Source organism: Callorhinus ursinus, unplaced genomic scaffold (genome assembly GCF_003265705.2).
Source record: "Callorhinus ursinus isolate GAN/ISIS: 27379988/994484 unplaced genomic scaffold, GSC_fseal_2.0 scaffold12, whole genome shotgun sequence".
NCBI classification, from domain to species: Eukaryota; Metazoa; Chordata; class Mammalia; order Carnivora; family Otariidae; genus Callorhinus; species Callorhinus ursinus.
The window spans coordinates 20,667,086-20,691,315 of NW_027397074.1; the positions used below are offsets into that span (position 1 = coordinate 20,667,086).

A 24,230-nucleotide genomic window follows, 5' to 3' on the forward strand; every position below is an offset into this window, starting at 1 on the left:
CTCCCACTGCTTGTGTTCCTGCTCTCGCTATCTCTCTCTCTGTCAAATAAATAAATAAAATCTTTAAAAAAAAATGAAACAAGGTTGGGGCAAGAGAGCCTTTCTGGAGAAGATGATACTATGAAGGGAGAAGAGGGTGTAGCCAGGTGAAGAAAGAGAATTGGGAACATCAACCAAGGCATATATTCCCAGTTTGTATAGAATGATAAAGATTGCAAAAATGTTGATGCTACATCAACAGAAAGGATAAATGACAAATCTTCACATTACATACTTAATTATTGTAACCCCAAATTAAACTAAACTGAACAAAAGATAAAAACAAACAATAAAACAGGGCTAAAATAGCAATAGAAAGAAAAATGTAAAAATTCATGAGTCTGAAAAAAAGTTAATGAGTCTGGGTTGTGTTTCTATATGTTATGTGATAAGTAATAATTGTTTAGCACAACCCAGACCATGATGTTTGATTTTTGAATCAAACAAACTATGAGTGGCTGAGTGAATAAGTGAATGAATGAAGGTCAGTAAGATGAGATTGTTGACTAAGAGTTTTGCATTTGAATGTAAAAATAGTCAAGAAAGTAAATTAATAATACTATATTCACAATTACCACTTAATAAGAGTAATCACTGTTGTTAAACCATCTAGATAATTCATCTTTACAATGCAAACTTGTAAATTTTCCAAATGTTTTTCTTCCTACCATCTACCATTAGTCTTTACTCATGACTGGTGTTTCTCTGAGATTTCCATAGACTATGTCTAAAAGAATGTAAAGAAAAAGGTTCAGTCCATAATGAAGACATATTCTGTGAAATTTGAATTTATTTGGATGGGGATATTTTCATCCTTTAAAATAACACAGGAGGGCACCTGGGTGGCTCAGTTGGTTAAGCGACTACCTTCGGCTCAGGTCATGATCCCGGAGTCCTGGGATTGAGTCCCATGTTGGGCTCCCTGCTCTGCGGGGAGTCTGCTTCTCTGCCCCTCCCCTGGTGCATGCACTCTCTCTCTCTCAAATAAATAAATAAAATCTTTAAAAAAAAAGAAAAGTCTTAGTCTCACTTTGACAGATTAAAATAAACTATATAGCCAAATAAGAGCGTATTTAAAGATGCAAATGATACTTTCACGTAACTGTAACTATTTATGCAATTTCCCCCAGGAATTTCTCATTTAAATCTATAGCTAGAGTTTAAAGATAGGCAAATAGATGGAGAGACAGATAGATGTTAAAAAAAAAAAACTGATGTAAAGAAAATATTTTCATGTAAACAAAATAATGTTAACTACTGGTAATGTTTGGGAAAGAAAATGTTCTTCTTAAGGTATTCCTTCCGTTTTCTCTTTGTAGGCATCTTCTAAATGATCCAGGCTCTCCATAACTTCTTGCTGCCATGTTCCCAATTATGTCAGCATAGTTTTGGCTCACAGGAAAAAAATAAAAAAACAAGAAAGAAAGAAGGGGGGAGGGGAAGAGCTAAGATCATTGAGTTCTTCCCATGTGCTACTCACTGACTTCTTTATTCATAAAATCTCACCTAATCCTCCCGATCCAACTTGAGACAGGTATTAGCCTTATACAGAGGACAGTGGCAATAAGGAGAATGAGGACACTGGTGCACAGAAAAGGGGGTCACTTGCATATACTGCTAATGGCAGAACGAAGGTTTTAGCCCAGGCAGTCTCAGTTTTCAGCTCAGGCTCATAACCACTGTGCTCTCCACTGCACTCCCCAAATGACATGATGTTAACTAGAATTTAATGTGGTTGAAACAAAAAGATCATCAGTTAACAAGGAATGCTCCAGCACAAGCTCACTTCTTGCTGTCTCTGACCACACTGAATGACGGTTCCTTAGGTTTAATATTCAGTAGATGATATCTGGCTGCTTTAATATCTTTTTTTGCATTTTGTACTTTCTATGTGAATGTAAACCATTTAGATCAAGTAATAAAGAATAATGTAAAGCTGTATCTGCATAGTCCTAGATTTGATTCACCTTGCCTGCTCACATTTTTTTTTTCATTGTGCTTAAATAACTTCAATACTTAGGTCTTGTGCTACTTGCAGTTGAATGGAAATGTTAATTCATGTCAGAATAAACTTATTCCGTCAAGAAGATAACTACACTTATAAATAGACCACACTAAATCTGAGTTTTTCACTCCAATACAATGTTATCATGCAGATAGGCACAGTTTAAACTTCCTTTGTGAATCTATTTCTCAGTCTATGCATTAAGGCAGACAGAATATTTTCACAATGTCATCTGAATATAAAATTATATAAAACTATAAAAATATAGCTAAAAGTTCTGCTATAAAAATAATGCCATTGTTAAACATAATGCAATTAATAACTGTAACAAATCTCAAGTGAGTTGCTTGCAGTGTGAGTGTTGTGGTATTTCTTGGTGAGAAACTGTAATTTCCTCCTTCTTCGGCATTTTTAATATAATTTCTTCTGTTTCCAAATGAAGGGAATGGTTCATCTTTGAGACAGTGAATTCTGGACTAGGTTGGACTAGGAGTTAATCCTCTTTGGTTCCCCTAAACCAAAAATGACTTATACAGTGTATGAAGTTTTTTCTATTTCCATGTGGATAATACTTTCCAGAAAAAAATATTCTGAAATTGCTCTTAAATATGTTTAATCACTGTATATAGTTCAAAATTGGTGACTTTTCCTTTCTGTATTATTGGTTAATAAAATGTATCCAACTTCCCTTTTTTCCTTTCCTATATATACCATTTCTATTATTGTCTGAAGTTTGTGATCTATCTTGAAAACGTGCTCTGTTGACATTTTTTGATTTAGTCTAGAATATGTGTGTCTAAATTTTAGCTTATAAACCATTCTCTAGTCTTTTTTATTTGAACCTTTGTTTAAAAAAATAATTTTTTTCTCATTGTTTACCATATAAGGTCTGGTGTTCAAAGCTCTCCATGATTTAACTCAAACATATCTATCTGACCATCTAGTCTACCATGCCCCTTGCTGTATCCTTCACTCTAACTAAACTTGACCATTTGCCTAAACTTTGACCTCTGCTTTGGGTTTGGGTTCCTGCTGTCCCCCATTGCCTAAAATGGTTTTTCCAGACACTGTTACTTGCCCCAGTCATGCCCACTGTTCAAGATTCATCCCAAATGTTACTTCCTACAATAACCATTCTCTCTAGCCAGAAGTAATATTTTCCTTCTCTGAATTTCATAGTCTCGTAATATTATAGTGATAATCATGGCTAATAGTTGTAGAATACTTACTATCAGTTACTGTTCTAAGCAATTTGCATGTAGTAACAGATTTAATCCTCACAGTAACTCTATGAAGTAGGTATTACTTGGTATTATAATGGTATTATCATCATTATATGGATGAAGAAACTGAGGCACAGAGAGGTAAGGTAGTAGATACAGGATTTGAACCCAGGCCCCTGGCTCCAGAGTTCTTGCTCCTAGCCATTATAGTCGTTTGTACACTTCCCTATAGTATTTATGACATTCTATTTCACACATTTTATTGTGCATATTTCCTCACTTCTGCTTAACTATAGGATAGCTTCCTGTTTCAAGAGTCAATGATTCCATTTTTCTTGGCTTAATTTTGCTGACTCAAGCAAACCTTACTGGATACCTGAATCACACTATTTCATTCCTCTCCCTGCAGCTGCTTTTCCTGCCCCAACCCTGGAGCTCAGTTTTACTGCTGAGCTTTATTTAGTTGGAAAAGCCTACATTTTGTACATATGCTGGTGCTTTTTTCCAAAAAGTTAATAACACACTTCCTCAAGAGGACTCCATCAATTTTCTATTGAAGAAAATAGAACCAGTAATATAAACAGCCTCTGTTTACTGAATGCTTGTTTTGTGTCAGTCATTAGCTATTTTTCAGATACCTTATTGAGCCATAGCAATGTGGTGAGGTAGTTTTAACTATCTCCATTTTACAAATGAGGCTCAGAAAGGTCAAGGAATTTCTTAAGGTCATATGAGTAATGAGAGAACCCACCTCCTACTTAGGTCTGTCTACCTCCTAAACACCTAAACACTAGGTTTTGGGGCCTCTCCTAGTATTATTATACAGATATTATTTGACGAGTAAGTAGATACAGTTAATTCTGCCCAGTGGTTCAACTCGCTGAAGCCTCTACCCTCCTGCCACAGGGTTGAGAAGTTTTCCTTTACCATGCCTCATTCTTTTTGTTACACTGCTGTTCTGGCTATGTTCTAAGCTACATAGTGACTGATGAGAAGACTTCCCAATGTGCTAGGTCATTGGTTCTCAACTAGGGGAGATTTTGCACCCCCCATAACAGGGGACATACAGCAATAACCAGAGACATTTTTAGTTGTCACAATTGAAGGTGGGGAGGCCAGGGATACCATTAAACATCCTATAATACATAAGACAGCCCCCACAACAAAGATTTGTCCAGCCCAAAATGTCAGTAGTGTGGACACTGAGAAACCCTGTGTTAAGCTGAAAGTAGACTGCAAAATTAAACATACTAGAGGTGGTACTATGAAGTAGAGGGGACTGGGAAAAATAATATGATAAAGAAAGAGGGATCCTGCTTGGGCTGGAATGATAATATGACACAAACTGAAGATCTTGATGAACTTAACTCTGTGAGATTAAAGGACAATAACAGCAACAACAATGGAAAAAAAAAAACAAAGAAAATTGAAATCCGAAATAATTACCGATCCTCTGGGAACCTTATTAGCTTACTGCAGAACAATTAAGTTTTCTCTAAAAATGGAGCTGAGAAAATGAGAAGAAGAATAGCCATGCTCTGGGATGTAGTACCCATGCATAATCTGGGAACATTCTTTCTTCCTGTGGTCAGCTACGGAGCACCCCCCTCCTCCAGTTTATGATCACCAATTCTTCATCCTTAGAGTAATTAGTGCCTTCTGTATTGGTTCTCGGTTCTTAAAATTGAGTTTCCTACTTTCCACTGGATATAAAGTCACACAATGGACCAAGTCAGAAAATGTATCCTAAAAGGCTCACAGCCAGTACCTCAACTTGATATTCAAGAAATAGGGTCATTCTACTAGCTATATTTCATGACAAAGACTATGTATAGGAAGTATAATTACAACTATACTGTTTTACAATAATGTAAAAAACAAACGACAGTTTGTGTTGATATTCTCTGTGACCACCCTTGTGTAAACTTCCCTGAAGAAAAGTCATGAATATACATATTTTTAAAAACTTACAATATATGGTAGGCATAATGATGTCACTTTCCATCTCACTGACAGGGTTCTTCACCAGGCAACTGTAATTCCCAATATCTTCTTTGGTCACTGGAGCAATATGAAGGGTATTGTTTTGCAGAGAAAAGGAGGTGGTGGAGCTGGTGTGGACAGGCCTTTCATTTTTTAGCCACTGGTAAACCAGCCGGGTGCCCCCTTCCACGAGGCATGTCAGGGTCATGTTCCCCACATACTCCACAGCTCCAGAGGAAGGCTGAGTCTGTACAACTGGTTTTGTGACAGGATCTGCAATATCAAAAGAGATAGAAATGGTTTTTGCCACCACGGAATTATAATACAAGTGTGTGTGGTCTTTCAAATGTCAAATCCTGGAGAAATGATTCTAAAATTTTACATTTTTGTAGATGTACACAGTTCAGAAAATAAAGAAGAGAATAAAAAATAATCAATGGAAAATGCAAAATGATAAAAACATAAAAATATCATTTATAGCAGAGATAACCAAAATCCTAGAATGTACTTTTCAAGGATTTTCTAATGAAAACCTTTACTTTATAGATAATGCAGTTAGTGTAGAGAACACCAACTTCCTTATTTCCTGTTCATTGTGCCTTTTCCCACACCATAAAGGTATACTCTCATGGGCAAAGTTTACATGGCATTTCCCTCTCTTGATTTGTTCTAATGTCCCAAGAATAGCTGCTTGGGGTAGATGAACCTAAATTTTTATCCACCATCTGTAAAATATAAAGCTCACATATATTACACTTGTGGAATACTGAGGGAAAGTTTTAGAGAATCACATTTTCACCACTTACTTTTCTTTTTATGTAAGTGAACTAATTATATGCTTTAATTGCTGTGCAATTGCAACATTATGTTAGCCACTTTACAAACCAAAGCCTACATTTCAACACTGATTCAATCTGAAAACAGGATAAAATGTGTTATTGTGATTACATCCCATTAGAGATATAAAAGACAAATCCAATAGTAATTCCTGTTGGAATTTCAAGTAATAGGAAAATAGTTAAAACTCATGAATCTGGTACATGATGCTATTTGTCAAATGAAGAAATCTCCAAGAATGAGTAAATATTTCCTCCCTGAGTTTTAACTGTAAAATTGTTGGGTAAGTGTTGAAATTATATAAGTATCCACAAATATTTTCAGCAAACTTCACTAATCTTTGAGGTTCTCAGTTCTGTTTGATAAAGGACAGTGACTTGACCAGAGTTACACAGCAGTCAGTGACAAAATGAAGAGGGCCTTATATCTGGCAATGTTTCTCTCCTGCATTTTGAAGAGATATGTTTAATAATTTCCTTCTATGCATCATCACAGGACACAGAGAGAGTGAGATGATAGATAAGGGAGAAATGATTGGCTCAGATATTTAGATTTCAATTTCTTATCCGGCTTTAAATTGGGGTTGATGCATCTCTGAAGGTAAATTCCTTTTGACTCATACACTCATTTTCCTACATGGAAAAATGTACATTGGGGAATAAACAGACCCAATCCTTTAGCCCAGGGAATATAGGAGAAAATGAAAAATAAGAAAAAAGGAAACTGAAATAATTTGCAGGGGACCTAAGTAGTTCTGAAGCCTTCAGTTTTTCTTAAGATGGGTACAATCAACTTGTTCGTTCAATTTAATCTTTTAGAGTTCCTGGCAAGAACAAAGGATGTAGAATAGCTTTTGTTTACATTATTATGATTTAAAAAGGAAAAATGAGTTGTGTACATTTATTACACAGGAAAAGCTTATATTTCAAATATCTCTCTGTGTAGAAACAGATGTGGTATGGGAAAGAAGTAATGTCAAAGGTCTTTTATGGGGAGAACCAATCAGAATAGGCTGTGATCATATACATGCCTTAAAGAGTGCGACTTACATGTGGAACTTTCCCAGGAAGATATTTTACATCGGCCCTAAATCCTATTAAGACTTTTTCGTTGTGTTTTGCCAGACAGACCCAATTTTACTAGATATTAAAATGTAATGAATATTCTATTAAGTTTTGGGGAGAGATAGGATACTACCCAGGAGAATTTCATGAACATTTTCTCCTTTTCTCTTTTCATAGTTGCTGTATAGGCATCTGCTTCCATACCCTCTGCCTTTGCTTCCCTCAGTTTTTCTGGTCTCCACTCATTTACTCCACACACACTTACTGAGTGCCTACTAAAGGCCAGCATCAGCTTTTAGGAACTAAGGACAAAGCAGCAAACAATACAAAGTCCCTGCTCCCATGGACCTCATATTCTAGGTGAGGGAGAGAAAAAATAATCAAATAAAAATATATAATATATCCAGGTGGAAATAACTGCTGTGAAAAGAATAAAACAGAACTCAAGATAGATAGTAACTCTCTCTATATATTTGTTTGGGGGAATCTCTCTCTCTCTCTCTTTCTCTCTCTGTTTGGGGGAATGAGGCTATACTTTATAAGGTGGTCAGGAAAACCTTCACATATAAAGTGACATTTTGGCTGAGACCTAAAGGAAGTAGGGCAGGGAACCATGCTATTATCTAGGAGAAAAGCAGTCTAGGTAGACTGAATAGCAAGTACAAAGGCCCTGAGGTATAAGTGTGTTTGGCCTATTCTAGGAAAAGCTAGGAGGCCAGTGTGGTCAGAACAGAGTGAGTGAGGGGTAAGGAAGGTAGGAAATGGGGTCAGAGAGATGCTGGGTATGCTGGGAAGTGTCATGTGGGTCCTTGTAGGACATTGTTAGTACTCTGGCTCTTATTTTAAGTAAGATAGAAAGCCATGGGAGGGTTTTAAGCTGCAGGAAGTGGGAGTAGAAGCAGGAGACCGGGTAGTAGGCTATTAAGGACAGTCCAATTCAGAGCTGGTGGTGGGGTTGAGAGAGGAGGTAGAGGGGGTGGTAAGAAGTGACTGAACTCTATTTTGAAGGTAAAGCTGACTGGTAACTTGTGGACTGGATGTGGGGTGTGAGAGAAAGAGGGGTGTGATGTGCAGTGTGAGAGAAAGATGTGGGGTCAATGGTGATGGCAAAGTTTTGGCCTGAGCAACTGATGGAATGGAGTTGGTATTTACTAAAATGGAGGAAATTTTAAGTAATAACCTGTTAAATAATCAGGTTTAAGGGGAAAATCAGAAGTTGGGGTTTGGACATAGTATATTTAAGGCATGCTACTTATATACTTCAATAAGGAAAATAAAGGTCTGAAATTTAGCTGACTCCATAATCCCTCAGAGGACATTTCCAGCAACTTCTACTGTTCCTTAAGTACAGTCCTTGAGCAAGTCTCATCCTCCCCCAAACAGTGTATCAAAATAAAAGTCTTCATGTGACAAAAACAGGGCTCTTCTCAGGGTGTGTTCTGATACTGAGAAAAAAAATTCCTCCATCTTACTGTATCAGCAACTTTATCCTTGATAGCTTCCAGGCAAACAAATAATACGTTCTGCTTATTGCTTGATTACCTTTCATTGGGCACTATGCATATACTTTACATGCATGTCTTATTTAATATTCAGAAAGCCTTGCGAGATATATAACGTAATTTGTGCCATGAAACACTGAGGTTTTGAGGGTTAATTAATCTGCCCAAAGTTGCAGAGCCAGGACCTAAAGCCCAGGTAGTCTAATCTCCTGAGCTGTTACTAACTGCCATGCTCCCAGCGGCCCAGGTCACTTAGAGTGGACTCACCATCAACAGTCACTTGTATCTTCTGACTAGCTGATAGAGTTCCATTTCCCTGAATGTTGACCTTCACGATGTAATTGCCTTCATCAGTGAATTGCAATGGGTTGATGAGCAGAGACGCATTGGGCGGCATCATGGTGAACTTGTGTTGGTATTCCAAGTCAGGAACCACAGACTTGTTCACAGAGCCCAGTAAGTATTTGGGCATCGTGTGGGGTCTCTCAAACAGCCATATGATCTGGATGTCTGATGCCACAGTGTGGAATCCATAGTGCACAGGGAGGTAGAGGGCCTGGCCCCTGATGCCATGAACGGTGTGTGAGGGCACTGTCACTTTCAGCCCTGAGCAAGCGCCTGCTACAAAGGAAAGGAAAGTTGTAATGATCCCGAGCCACATTTCACAATCTAAGGGGCAATACAGAGAGAACCTGATCGGATAATGCTTACAAAGGAGAGAGGCTTCTAGGTACTGACCATTCTAGTACCTGCAGAGGTAAATATTTGTCTCTGAAACCTGCATTTTAAAAACTCCACCCAAAGACTATGTTGATTGAATGGCTTCTTTAAAGGCAAGATGAAAAGGAAAAGCAGAAGTTATTATCTATGGCTGTTAAAGAATAATGGGAAAAAGAGAACTGGGAAAGATTGTTAGTTCTAAAGTCCAATGAAACCTGGAAAAATTATGAAATTGTGTTTGAATCATATCATATCCCAATTAAATTCTGTGATTTGAGAAACACTAAGGAGCTACTTCCTCCTCAGAATCTCTCTCCAAAGTCTTCTGCAATGGCTTACTAGACCATTATTGGAAGTTTTCCTCTTTAGCCAAAGGCTTGTCACATGGAAATATCCCAAGGAGAATGGCTTTAAACCATTATCATTCATGATCAGTCATTTCTGCCCATAAGCAGGAATCCGGTTGGTGTGTTTGAGGAACAGCAAGAGGGAGCAGACTGGAGGAGGTGGAGGAGTGTGGTAAGACAGGTCAGCAAGGTGGCTGGGGCCAGATCAGGCAATGTCTTAGTGTCAGGGCAAACATTTTGGCAATTTACCCTGAGTGAGATGGGGATGAAACTGGAGTTTTGTGAGCAGAGAGGGATATTCTTCTTCTTCTTCTTCTTCTTGTTTTTTTTAGGTATACTCTAGCGATTGTGAGAATAGACCAAGACAGGCAAGAGCAGGAGCAGGGAGACCACTGAGGAGGTGACTACAATAAAGTAGGCCGGAGATGTTTGTACCGCAGACCAGTGTGGTAATAAAAGATATTGTGAGAAAGGCTGGTGGTGCTAATAGGATTTGATGACACATTGGGGTGAAATACAAGAAACAAGAGTCAAGAATGATTCTAAGGTTGTTGACCTGATCAAATGGAAGAATGGATGTCATTTATTAATGGGCAACTAATAAATTAACCATGGGGAAGACTGGGGAGAAGAGATTTTTGTGGGGCAGATTAGGAGTCAGTTTTGGACATGTTCATTTGAGATACCCATTTGACATCCAAGGGGCAATACTGAAAGGATATACTGGGTTTAAGTCAGAATGAGAGTCTGGAGGGCCTTGGGGCATGGAGCTCTGCCCAACGCATGGCCCTGGCTCCCAGCCTCCTGCCTGCCTGTGTTGTTTGGACCCATGCACTCAGTGATATGTCTGCAGGTTTCTTCCTATTTTCTGGCACCTGGAGATTTCCATACCTTTACCTTGAGCCATGATATATATTTTAAATTTTTATTTAGCACTTCTATGTATTTGCAATGAAGAAGAGACTCCTCCTTAGTTCAGACTACCATGTTGCTTGAATCCTAATTAAAAGCTATTTGCTTTGGCATCATTTTAAAAAGGAGCAAGATACTACTGACAGCATATTAACATGCGAAATAGGGAGAGAATGGGAGGAATTTAAATGTGAAGTATTTTAAACATTGAGGGGGAAAAAGAATGGAAACTATAGACAGTGAGTATAGACAATACTTCTGGGAAGTTCTGCTGTGAAGGGGAGCAGAAAAATGTTCTTTTCTTTCCTCTCTGTTTCTTTGGATGGATGCTGAACAGTATATTTGTAGCTATTGAAATGATCCACTAGAAAGAAAAAACTTGATGAAGCCAAATACAGATGAGTGAAGGTGGAATAAGAAAAATCTTAGGTAAGAAAAGAGAGAAATTTGCGCACAAATAGAGATACCTTACAACTTCAATTTTCTCATATACAAATGTTTATTTTCTTTAATTGCTTTCCCTTTTCATCCCTACTAGAAAGAGGGTCTTTAAGCTTTATCTAAGTGATGTTATAAAAGGCCATCAATATTAGGAAAGGAAAGGTGTAAAGGTCTGTTTGTGTGATGATTTCTTTGGAGAAACTGAAAGATGTAGTCTGCCACTAAGAGGAATCAAATTCTACCAACAGCAAATCTCTCTCTTACTTCCCAGGCTGGAGGTGAGAGTAAAGATTTCCATGATTTTGGTCCTCAGTTAGCTGTTAGTAGAGAGTGAGACCTAGGTCTGGCAGATAAGTTAGAGAAAAACTCAGGAGAAAGCAAGAAGATGAAGATCACAGGAGGTTAGAGGGAGAAGGAACTCCCAGATGTTCACCTGAAACTGACCATATGGACTGAGAATTAGATGACTCTATGGGCAAAATAAATATGTGTCTTATAGTTTCCTTGGGCTCTGTGTGTATTTGTGATGGACTCTGTAATTTTTTTTTCCTGATAATGGGCTGTATCTGTACATTCATTTTAGTGATTTGGTTCATAACAAAGGAGTTACAAAGGTATGAGGATTTGCTTCTGTTTCTTTTCTGGCAAGTGCAAGAATGTTAAATTTGTGGTTGTTCCTAGTTTGAATCATTAGAAAAAGAAGGAACTTGTGCTGGGAATTCTAAAGCGGAGATAAAGTGGATTGAGAAAAGGAGTAGTGGTTTCTGCAAGGAAATCATAAGAGAGAAAAAAAAGAAGAGAAGGTAAATCTAGGACTTAAACCTAGTAATGTCTGTGATATGTGAAACAGGGGCCAACAGAAGAGAGTAAAGTTCTTCAAGCCACAGATTGAGAAACACATTGGGCATTTGGATGAGGGACCAGTAAAGGAAAAGATTCCTCGTAGCGTATGTGTTATCTGCACAAAACAACATGCATCTACATGCTTTTCATTGAAACTGGGGATAGGAAGCTCTGGACAAATTCCTGGTAAGCAATAAATAAAAACTTGTTTTTTTAATACCCATTATTACTAACTTAAAATACATCAAATATAATTTTCACTGTATTTATGAAGTGTGTTGCTGTCTCCTTTTATATTTCAGTGAATATGAAAGTATTTATGAGGTTTCACAGTTCACTCTTGATCTTGGACTTCCTTGTTCTACTCTCACCATTTAGTCATTAAATTCATCACTTGCAAATTGCCTTGAAATAAGAGATTTTAGGAACCTAATCTCTAAATTTGCAGAGAGATTTCTGTACTTGAGACTTTGATAAAGTTAAAAATTGATGAAACGCAAGGTCTTAGTAAAGGACACACCCTTGGGATAAAATGATGATTGGCCAGTTAAGTGGCCTTAGAAAAGTCATTCTAATTCTCTGGACCTCAGTTTTCTCATGTGTAAAAGGAGGGTAATATTAGATGAGGTCTAAGTCTCTCTCTACTCTTTATGTTTGTTCTTGACATCCCGAGGTGCTTTTCTCAGGGTAGCAGCTACCTTACTTTTGAAGGTGAAAGGCCCATATTTAATTGAAAGGGCCCACAGAATTTTGAAGTATTGAGTCTCAGGTTTTAGTCCACTTAAGTCACAATCCCTGGATGTCCTTCAGTAAGGCGGCGATTCTGTGTTTTTTTACCAAGGAACCATGGGGGATGGTGGGAATCTACATCATTGCCTTGAGAATGCTCTGGAAAAAGTTTCATGGCTGCTGACTTAAAACTCGGTAGTTGCCTTTGACAGTGAGCTTGATATAGATGGCCTGAATGCAATTCTGGCCAATCTGTTCTTGTTGGGGAAGTCAGAAGTCCTTGATTAGGGTCTTTTTTTCCCTTTTGTTTTATTTTTTGGAAAAGGGGAAGAACTGTTTTTCATCTATTTTTTTTTTTTTTTGGTAGTTATAGTTTAAAGATTGAGATTTTAGTAGCCAGAAAATGGTTGGGAGGCACTTTACTACTATGTAGTGCTAGCATGAGAAGAAAAGAAATGTTGGTGACTTTTGGATCTTGAATCAGAATGTTGAATCTTAAGCATGAAAAGACTGATTCGAAAGTCTATGATTAACGTTATGGGAAGCAAATTTTACTTAATGCAAGGTTGAATACAATACAGATATTGCAGCCCAGGAATAATGAACTACTTTAGAAGAAAATAACATTTTATATGGCACTTATAATAATTGTTTAAGTGGGGTGAACTAGTTCTTTGGGCTATTTTAGAAATTGTGTCATGTAATAATGCCTTAAATAATACATTGCTATCAATATCTCTGAATGTATTCAATGTTTATAATATCAAATCATATGAAATCATATCATTTAGTTTTTTTCAAATATATGTGCTTTTTTCAAATATACGTATGACAGTGAGAGAGAGCACAGCTGTTACAAGAGCTCTTTCCTTAGATTGCCTCTACCATTTTATCAGATAAGTTATAGATAGCAAGTTATAAGAATATCAGCGAAGACTGTAATTTTCTTTATAGAGTATCTTATCTCAGTTACTAAAATTCTTTCACTCTGCAGGAAAGAACCTATTGATATGATGTAATCCTTAACTTGTAGTGAACTTTGGTGAATAAACAGATGATTAGATACCTCCTCTACATCTTAAGAACACACTCTTTTTTTCACTGTTGTATTTTGCACTACAGATGTGATAAATCTATGCTCTCAGACGGTACGGTATTAACTTTAAAAAAATTAGCTTCATTTTGAGAATTTTTCAAGCTCTCTTCTCCAGTTGTATGAGAAAATCTAAAGAACTAAAACTATTGATTTTAGGAAGTCAACCTCTGTGTGAACAAATAAACCTTAAGATAATAAATCTTAAAAATTGAAATTTAATTTCCTTTTGATATTCCAAATAATTGGACTTAAATAAAAATTATTAAAAAATTATTATTAGAGTCACTAATACCTACTTTTTAAATATAAAAAAGAAAAATTCTTAGACTTTTTACATATAAGGCATTACATTAACTTGGAGAAATATTAATAATTAACATACATTATAGCAATAATCTCCCTTTTAGAGACTCCCTTAAACTGTCTAACAACAGCACTATAAACGAATGTCCAGTGTTTAGAAACACTGGAAGTCATACTGTAAAATTTATCTATATTCCAGAAACAAAAGACTCCCCAGACCAGTTTCACTGTATTGAATATAAACATCAGATTTCACAAAGTGACCTCTAGCTGTACCTTAAAATAGGTGGCATTTACTTCCCCTTTATCATGTATGATATTAGCAAGCATAACACAACTATCGTTGACTGAAAATAAACTCCTGCATCTTTAGAGAAAATAGAAACTATGAAGTTGTACTTTGAACAGACTTTACAAACTACATTTTGGGGTTCAAAATTTTTAAGATTTTTTTTTGAAAAGAAAAACAATCAGATACCCAATATTCTAAAAACAAAAAGATTTCCACATTACATATGATCTTTACAACACACTATCAATGGAGAAAAGTGAATTTGTGTAAGAAAGACTTAAGGGATAACCATTTTTTTTTTTAAAGATTTTATTTATTTATTTGACAGAGAGAGACACAGTGAGAGAAGGAACACAAGCATGGGGAGTGGGAGAGGGAGGAGCAGGCTTCCTGCCGAGCAAGGAGCCTGATGTGGGGCTCGATCCCAGGACCCCAGGATCATGACCTGAGCCGAAGGCAGACGCTTAACGACTGAGCCACCCAGGCGCCCCAAGGGATAACCATTTTAACTACTTAGGAACATGCTATCTATTTCTATGTATTAGTAATTTTAATTCTATTTTAGTCAAATTCCTCAAATAAATTGTTTTTAAGTTCTTCTTAAAGCCAGCTTCAAAAATATTACTTATGAAATGACAGCATGCCTGTTGTTATAAAATTAAAAATAAGTGGGGGCACTGACACACAGGATAGTTTCAGAGCCCAGAAAAATGCACAAAGATGAAAAATCAGTTATGGTACTTACTGATTTTTTTCTAAAAATTTCAAAAACTAAAAATCTATATAGGCTTGATTTGACAACATAAAACAATCATCAATTATGGGAAACTCAGTTTTTAGAAAAAATTACAAACAGAGCATTTCAAATACTTGGGATTATATACATTATGTATAAATTTGAAAAATAATCACATTTACAATGAAAACTATAACAAAAAACACCAGTGAAAGCAAGGCTCTAAGCTACTGCAAAAGCCCAAGACTTAAATTGCTTATTTAGCTAATCTGTTCTTAAAGTTTGAAGAATAAAGTCTTTTTTGAGTCCCTATCTGTTGACTATAGATAAAACAAGAAACAAACTTGACTTTTAAAACTGATAAATAGGAAGAATGAAAAAGAGAACACCTAGTGAAAAAAAGATGACACAAAAACAGTGGGAATGTTGGAGAAAGAATCTTTAAGAATGAAGAGGAGAATGAGGAGAAAACAGTAAGTCAAGGAAAAAAAATGTAGTAAGACTAACCATTGGACAAAGAGAAAGGCTACAGGTACTTTGGAGAAATAATACTTTTTAACACATTGCTCCCTATTGTGTATACAATATTTTTTGTAACTTTGGAACCTCACCTTTTTCTACATTTCATGATAGGTAATTTAAAATGAAGCAGAGCTGACAGTTTACCACAATATTTTTAATTAAAACCGTTTTCATAAATTGTTATGAGTTTCACTAAAAACTGTCACAAATTCATGGCCTATGTGAATATTTGCCAAAATAAAATGCGTTGAAGACTATTAAATCTATATGTAAACTCTGTAAAAAGAAATTCATTAGGTTTTTAGAAGGTCTTAATTTTCTTAATGAGTACTGTTGACAGTAATTGCTGTTCTAAGAAAACCACAATCATCTGTTTCTTGAACCTCATTTCTCCTAAATATTCCTGCTTCTTTACTGGAACAAAGTGTGTTATTGTTTAAAAGGTTCTGAGCCGTTCTTCAATTATCTGAGTGAATCTACAGCTTAAAGCAAATATTTACCTTATGCCCACAATTAAAAATACAAAACAAAACAAAACAAACAACAGCTGAAATGCAGTGCCTTACCTAAGAGAAGGAGGTATATTTTGCACTGAAAGCCCCCAACTGTGCTGCTGAAGGACTCCATGAAAGCATCCTGTCCCATGCATACAGTGCCCTGTTCCCAGTGGCAACTTGGTTCATGGACCAGCAGCTGCTGGTTTATTTGCTAGGGAAATTAGCAGTGAGGTAACAGACCCTATCCTGTCTCTTGCTTCTGTGATTTGAATACAGAATGAATGTGTATACAAAGGACACAGGGAGTGGGAACACCTGTTATATACTCTGCAAGAATACAGGCTTATGACTTCAGAACAGCTTCTTAGAGATTATCAGACGATCAGTAATTGTCAGTATATCTCATGAATCATTCTTGGTTATTAATAATCACATGAAGGAAAACATCCTTTTGGGTAACTTTATTGAAAAATAGTATGCTTTCATAATGAGAACATATTGTGAAATTTCCTGAAAAAGGTAAGTTGGTTTCCTATCATGCAAACTTATCCCATTATTTTGAAATTAAAATTCTTTTTCTATGAATATTGAAGTATTTCATATATCTGCTAAAGCTACAAATGATCATGAAGTCACTAACATGTGAAAGTCATACCAAAGAATCAAAACGGAGCACTTGGGTATCTTTAAAAATGTATTTTTCTACATATTATTTTCTATTATAAACATCTGGCATGGTTTTATTGAATCTACGGATTCATGTTATTTTTAAAAGCAAACCACAGGTGTGTTTCCAAGTGACAGTGAATCATGGACCATGCATAATTATAATGAAAACAGATAATATCTGAAGCCACATTTTCACAGCTGAAGCATAGAGGAAGTAAACCAATGGCCCAAAGAAGCTCTTGTCTCTACTGTGGTGTCTGGGCCACAGCTTTTCAGCCTGACCTCTTCATTGCCATGGGAGCAGGCAGTCTTAGCACTTCCACTTAATTTACTAAGTTATAAGTTAACTCCCATTTAATTTCATTTATTGCAAGAAAGCTCTAGTCTAAGGCTGCCACTATGTAAAGTATATAACAAACATATATAACATGAAGCATATAACCTAAAGTATGTAATAAAATCTGCATCAAATCCAGCAAAATTCCTTGCCTAAATCATTTTTAGCAGTAAGGGCTCACTGAAGGAGTTCAATGATAACAGGAAAAAAGACTTCCTCAGGTGTAAAGTTAAAAAAAAAAAAAGGAATGATAGTTATTTTAGAATCCAAGTTTGGAAACATTTTTTCAGTAAGGCTCCCAACTCTTCCAGAAGTGCTTCTATAGGCAAAGAGAGTGAGTGACTTTTGGAAAACCTGAGGCCTCTTCAAAGGTCACTTTATAATCTCTCCATGATTCAGAAAAACAGCAAGAGCTTCCCCCCAGCTGATTACTATACCACGGCTTTCTCTGTGCTGTCTCCAAATCGTGGACATACATCTATTGTAGCACTTATCTCATTAACCTCAATTAATTTTCTTGCATGTTTATTTTTGCTCTGGGCAACTCAAATACAGAAACTGTTCTAATTAATTATGGATCCTAAGCACCTCACCGGTGCTTAACTAGCGTTTTTGTTAAGAAATAAACCCCAAATACTCCTTGGCCACTGTCTTCTGATTCTCAATTGAAGTTAAGAAATGCATATAAATTTTAACATTGGTTTGCAAAAAAACACAATTCAGAAATATAGACATTCTACAGATACCGCATAGATTCCCCTCACATCTTTTAAATCAATATTAATTTCTAATTTCATTTTTAAAATAAACTCTTTCCAGGGTTTTTCAAACCCAGTGGTGGCTCATGATGAAGCTTTCTGGGTCCTAGGCAAATTCACGTTATACTTTAAAATGTCCATTCGTGTTACTTTAAAATGTCCTTTCTTTTATGACATAGGTGACAATGGACACTATGTAAATAAATGTAAATAAATGCCAAAATGAATCATAGTTGTGATCTTTTCATGTCGTGGCAAACATGAAAAAATGACAATACCCATACCAAACGCCATGGGAAAGTGCTACGTGGTACATCCACGACAAAGCGCCCTCTAGCGGCAGGTAGTGTGCATAAAATCTTACCTGCCGGAGTAATTTCTGAATTCAGGGTTTACTCAGGAAGCCATACAAGATAATGCTAAAATAGAGAACTTCAACGTTGTCAGTTTTTACGTGATTGCTAAAAACGGTTTAAAGTGTTTTATTATTATATGAGAAATTTCCCACCAACAATATCTCACAGCTGACTTGTAATCTATAGGGGGGTTCAGCTCTACTATACTCTTCAGGAGCCTGTTTATTGATCTTTGTTATATTTACATTTAAAGTGAAAAGGCTGATTAACTTAAGCAATCCATATCTATAGTGATTAAATTTTAAGCAATGAAAGGAGCTGCTGTGTATGGGGGGGGAGTTTTTTTTTGGAGGGGGCGGGCTTTTTTGTCACTTCTCAAGTCACACTTATTATCTAGTTTGTTTAAATTTTAAGATTGGTCTTGTTTCATAAGGCAAGCAGTCGGCTACATGCATTTTAAACACCTGCATTCGTTATTTATTAGTAGCATATGAATATTTTGGAATGGTAAGAAAAATTGGAAAGGTGGTAAAATGCCAATCCAAAGTCAATGTAGAATAGTGGGGACTAAGAACTGGGGAAAAAAAGCACTGTCTTATGTTGTAATTAGACAGATCCTAGGAAAGGTTACAGTTTACAGGTTACTGGGAAAAGCTGGCCGCTAGAGGAGGCCATTTCAATCACTGATGCCTGTGCTGGTGTTCATTCCTTTATAGTTACATCTCCAGTGCTTCCTCTGAGAAGCCTGGATCTACTGATGTGGCTGCTAAATGACTATGCAGCAGTCTTCCTTCCTGGGCTCCTCTCCAGCTCACTGCTTTACCTTCAGCAAGTGTTTTGTTTTCTGCTCAGAAAGTGTAGTTACCTCATCCTGGAGAGGCCACAACTTTGTGTTGCTTTGATATTTATTTATAGGATGATTTGAAATGTACCTTCCTAATCAAACCAGCTTTTATTTTAGTTTCCAGAGGCTCCTCCGGTTTGCGCCATCAGGAATATGCCCCTATCGTACTTTACTGCTAATGCTGTTGTCTTTAATCAGAACAACTTAAACTCTTAGCCCTGATGTTTCAATCTGCAAAAATGGGGCTGGCAGTCCTTTACCAAGGGGCTATCATCTGGCAAGCTTTCCTCAAGACTTGTTGGCAGGCTATCCAAACTCTCTGCTAGTTGCTCTGTCCTATCACGAACAGCCTTCAGGCAAATGTAAAAGTCCTAAATAAGCCTTATGTGCATAGAGTTTATTTAGACAACAGCACTGATTTACATTTTTTAATATTATGGTTACAGACTTTGAACTTGTAGAAGACTGGATTGTTCATTTATTTTTAGTTTATAAGAAATAAACTAAAACTTAGAGTATTAGAGTAAAATAAAGTTTTAATGCTTTCTTGACTTTTCAGGGTCAAATAGTTACAGAAAATATTAATTTCCCCAATTAGGCTGATAGAAAAAGACAAAATATACATGGAATAAAAAAGCTTTTTTGTCACTTGTAACTTTGTGTATTGACTGTATGAAGGGGGAAATTCTGGTTTTGGATCTGGGTTCTAGTTCTGATTCAAGCTCTAATTTTAAAATGTGTGACCTTGAAACCTTAGATGGATCAATTTTCTAAGGAATGGATTTGAAATGCTAGAGCTGGCTGCCTGTAAGAATCACTGAAGATCTTAAACAAACAAAGAACCTAAAAGAAAACAATAACAATGGCACACTCCTCAGGTGCATTTGAATGGTCAGGCTTGAGAACTACTGGTCTTGGATTAGCTCTAATATACGCTTTTCAACTAAATTGTAAACTGCTTGAGGACCAGAACTCTGTTACTAATGTAAAGCGTTCAGTATAGTGTTGCCTAGTGCCTAACAATCAAAAACTGAATTGGGTTTCATTTTATATGCTAATATAGTCAGCAGTTTCTGTTTCTTTTGATGCTTTGAGGGACTTTTCTTAAAAGATTTTATTTGTTTATTTTATAGAGAGAGAGTGAGCAGAGGGAGCAGAGGGGGAGGATGGGTGAGGGGGAAAGAATCTCAAGCACACTCTGCACTGATCACAGAGCCTGACATGGGGCTTGACCTCATGACCCCGAGATCATAACCTGAGCCAAAACCAAGAGTCCCACGCTTAACTGACTGAGCCACCCAGGCACCCCTTCAAGGACTTTTAAATATTGATTATTTTCACATAAGAACTGCCTGGCAATAAAGACTAGAGCAGGTAAAGAATGAACTAAACTAGGATTGCCGAAAAGTGCCTGGAATTTTTTATGGGGTTAGAAATAACAGAGAAGCATATACGTAAACATATAATTTCAAAAGCAACTGTTAAGCACAATGATAGAAGTACGCACAAAGTGGTTCTGTTGCAGCAGCAAACTAGGCAGACTTGTGATTATAATTCTTCATAATTGTAAGGTGCTTTACTATTTATAAATTGGTATTCAACTACATCATCTCATGTATCCTTACAAAATCTTAGGTCAAATATTACAACCTCATTTGTAAAAATGAGACAAAGGCAAAAGACAAGACTCAGAGGTCAAATGATAGAATTTCAGAATTGGAAATAACTTCTATATAATGTCCTCTAAGCTTCAGTTATTTGCAAACTACTTTTATTATTTTTGCCACCTCTTTCTACCACCCGTACTATGGTTTACCTAATATTTTTCGTTAGTTTGGCACACTTTAACACTTTTTCAGTTGTCCTAGGAAATATTTCTGAACTCACAGGTTTTCTAATAAACATTAATTAAATGTAAATTTTAAAAAATTATTGGTACCATACTTCATGACTCACTCTTCAACACCATACATGAAACTCTTACTTGAAACAACATCGGAATAATCACTCCTTCCGTCTCTGTTTGCATGTTGCAGTAATCTTAAACACGTTACTTAGTTTCTCCATTCCTTAGTCTCCTCATCTTTAAAATGGGGATCATTGAAAAAAATAAAAGAAAAAAATAAATTGGGGATAATTGTACAACCCCATAGGATGTTTGTGTGGATAAATGAGATAATATATGTAAAGCTATTAGCAGAGTTCTTGACATGTAGTAAGCAATCAGTAAATGCTACCTGTTAACTCTGGATTGCTTTTCCCCCTCTAGTATTCTCATAATTGGAAAGTTCTTTCTTTTCTCTTTCCTACTTTTTAGAGATTTTATTTTTTAAAAAATCTTTATACCCAACAGGGAACTCGAACTCACAATCCTGAGATCAAGAGTCGCATCTTGACTGAGCCAGCCAGGCGCCCTTGTACAGTTCTTTCTTAAATCAAACGCCTAACACCTCTCCTATTACTTTCTTCAATTTAACTCAACTGCTAAGAGTTGAAATGTGAACTTTAAAGTGCCATGTATACTTATTATTGTTATATTTTCTATCTCGACTTGCCTTTTAGATCAGGTGCGATTTTAGTTTTTTGCAGTGGATGTCAAGACTGAGAAAGAACAGCCCTAGCCCTGGACAGGACCACACCACCTTTCCTCAGGCCAAAGCCGAGTCAGCTGCAGAGTCCCAGGTTTTCAAGTCACTTCTGGAAGAGTGCCTTTCCTTGAGATCCTGTCAGGTCAGTCTCACGTCCTCCCACCCCGCCTCTCTGGACCAGGTTGGGTTTCCTCCACTACACTGTGAGGGGGAAATCACGTCAGTGCGATTTATATACGGTCTTCTCAGGGCTTCCTTCTGTCGCTCAATGCCTGGTCACCTATGAGTTAGGTTTTCGCCTTAACGAAACGGGGTGACCAAGAGCAAGTACCTCTGTAAAGACGGGAGGTCGCCGTGGTCACTCAGACCAACAAGATTTGCAGGCTTAACTGAAGCGTCCGCTATTTTGCTTCCTGGGAAATGTAGTACCTGAGCTGTCCTCGTCTGTTCATTGCGGGTGACGGGGCGGCCGGAAGACTACAATGCCCAGAATGCTCAGCGCAGGAAAGGATGACCCGGGTCAGCAGCTCCACGTGACTACTCACTATGGCTTCCCTGTGCCCGAGCCAGCTGTCTGGTGGTTCGGCGTGATTTATTAGTTCTTTGCGGCGGGGTACCACTCTTACGATTCCGACATGCAAAAAATCAAATCTCTTATGACCCGACAGGTAAGTAGGGGAGGCTGAAGCGAAGGCCTCCTTCGTCTCTGCTGGTAGAGGAGCCTAGATGTTCTGTCTCTGGGCTGGGGCGGGCGGGGACCTAGGTATGGCTGGTGGCAGGTATCAGGGGCACTGGGAAGCCAGGGCACACCCTGGAAAACTTACCTGAGCCACCGTGATCTGAGCCCTGTTCAGGCGGGTAGCGGCGTCTCAGAAACATTCCTTTAGATAAGGTCAATGAGCGAGTTTCAATGAGGGCTATCTTTGTCTCCTCTCCTTTTTGCCATCGTTCCAGTGACAGCCCCAGCTACCCTGTAGGGCTCCCTTTATCTAGGCTGTGTGTCGTCTGTGAGCAGGTGAGGTAGGGAGGTGAGGTCTATGCAATAGAGATGACTGGAAAGTGTGAAAAAAACGGATGAGTTGAAGACAGAATTGGTAGCTTTATGAATTTGGGCAAGTTCACAAACCTTGTAGCTTAAATTTCCAGATGTGAAAATGAGAATAATAATTATTTTTGTTAATCTTATCTTATAGTTCTGAGAGTCACCAATAATTTAATGTATGTGAAAAGATACTTAAAAAATCGTTGTTATGGCAAAATAATGGCCTTTTATTTTTTGCTGCAATGACAATTCATGAATAAAAACTTTGACTTTTTTTTTTATTCCATCTCATAAATGTTAGGGACTTCCTAATAGTGTCTCACCTTCCTTCAAGGAAGAAGTGGCAGAATTTCCTTTTACACACTTATTGGTTATGACTTGGTTTTAGATATCTTTATTTATTCAACTCTAATATTTTACCAGAATTGGTCATTCATTATTATCTTTATATGAAAGAAGTATAATTTAGTATTTTAAATCAGAGAATTTTGAGGACTTTGGAGAATATGGAGGATAATCATTTAGTGAAAGGTTCATTTGTGAGTTTTGTTGTTGTTGATTAGAAGGAGATTACAAATTCCAAATTAAACTCTTTATTTGAGAGATAATCTGAATAGGTTACAAATGGTAAATATCTTGTGAAGAATACATGAGTCCTATATGATTATTTTACTCCTTTTAAATTATATTGTTAATGTCATGAAAATAAAATTTAAAAGTTCTTTGAATAATAAAAGATTTAAGTAAGTGGCGATCCCTCACATTTGTTGAGTACTGGTGTTATGGTTCATACCACTTGTTACTTGAGGATGTTTGGGTCCTGCTCCATCCTGCCATAGCCATGTGACCTTGAGGAAGTCACCAAACTTCTTAGAGCATTTGTTTCCACATCTTTAAAGAATAAATAGTAACATGTATCTCATGGGGTCAGCCTGGTGGTGATGTTCATATGATATGATGAAGATAAAGAGATAAAGGAGTTAACACATCTCCTGGGTCTTATCAAGGAAGTGCTTGATCACAGAGGTCTCCTAAATGTAGTGCAATTGTGAAAATGGTAATTCTTCAGCCTCAGTCAGTTGCTTATTGGACTTGAGCAGGTCAAATCAGTGCTTAGTTGTATAGAAAAAAACTAAAGAACACATACAAAAAGCTGGAACTATACTGTGTAAAAAGTGAGGTAAAATTAGGAATTTGACACAGATTTTTAAAAAGATTTTATTTATTTAGAGCAAGTGCTTGAGTGGGGGGCAGGGTGGAGGAAGAGGGAGAGAATCTCAAGCAAACTCCATGCTGAATGCAGAGTCTGATGTGGGGCTTGATCTCATGATCCCAAGATCATGACCTGAGCCGAAACCAAGAGTTGGACGCTTAACCGACTGAGCTACCCAGGCGCCCCTACACAGATTTTAAAAGTCATCCTAATTATGTTTGTTTATGGCTTGACTTCCACATGTTTAATCATTACTAATACACGTTTCATGAATCTTTGAGGTATGAAAGTAGGCTGCTGCCTGGAGTTACATTGGAGATTTTTATTTAGTA

General features: G+C 37.0%; 2 protein-coding genes across 19 annotated transcripts in view; one reads left to right on the forward strand and one right to left on the reverse strand.

The window, feature by feature from the left end:
- HEPACAM2 (HEPACAM family member 2) overlaps positions 1-22,109 on the reverse strand; it is a 43,213-nt gene extending 21,104 nt beyond the window's left edge. For 13 of the 16 annotated variants that reach the window (XR_012380216.1, XR_012380217.1, XM_073898826.1 and 10 more), the window contains exons 1-3: positions 16,161-16,294; positions 8,921-9,274; positions 5,239-5,523 (exon numbers count right to left, since the gene is read on the reverse strand). Coding sequence is in view for 14 of the 16 variants with exons in the window: in XM_073898826.1 (XP_073754927.1) it covers positions 5,239-5,523; positions 8,921-9,274; positions 16,161-16,239 (718 nt within the window). In the remaining 2 variants the exon portion in view is untranslated. Of the gene's footprint in view, positions 1-5,238; positions 5,524-8,920; positions 9,315-16,160; positions 16,295-21,039; positions 21,139-21,974 lie in introns of those variants that run through there. The other 3 variants (XM_073898827.1, XM_025872897.2, XM_073898820.1) reach the window with 3 other exon arrangements.
- A 74-nt stretch (positions 22,110-22,183) lies between these two features.
- The window catches only part of VPS50 (VPS50 subunit of EARP/GARPII complex), a 139,635-nt gene continuing 137,588 nt past the window's right edge, over positions 22,184-24,230 (forward strand). The window contains exon 1 of one of the 3 annotated variants that reach the window (XM_025872898.2): positions 22,184-22,311. In XM_025872898.2, coding sequence (XP_025728683.1) covers positions 22,279-22,311 — 33 coding nt within the window. In that variant the 5' untranslated portion in view covers positions 22,184-22,278. The remainder of the gene's footprint in view (positions 22,312-24,230) is intronic. The other 2 variants (XM_073898828.1, XM_073898829.1) reach the window with 2 other exon arrangements.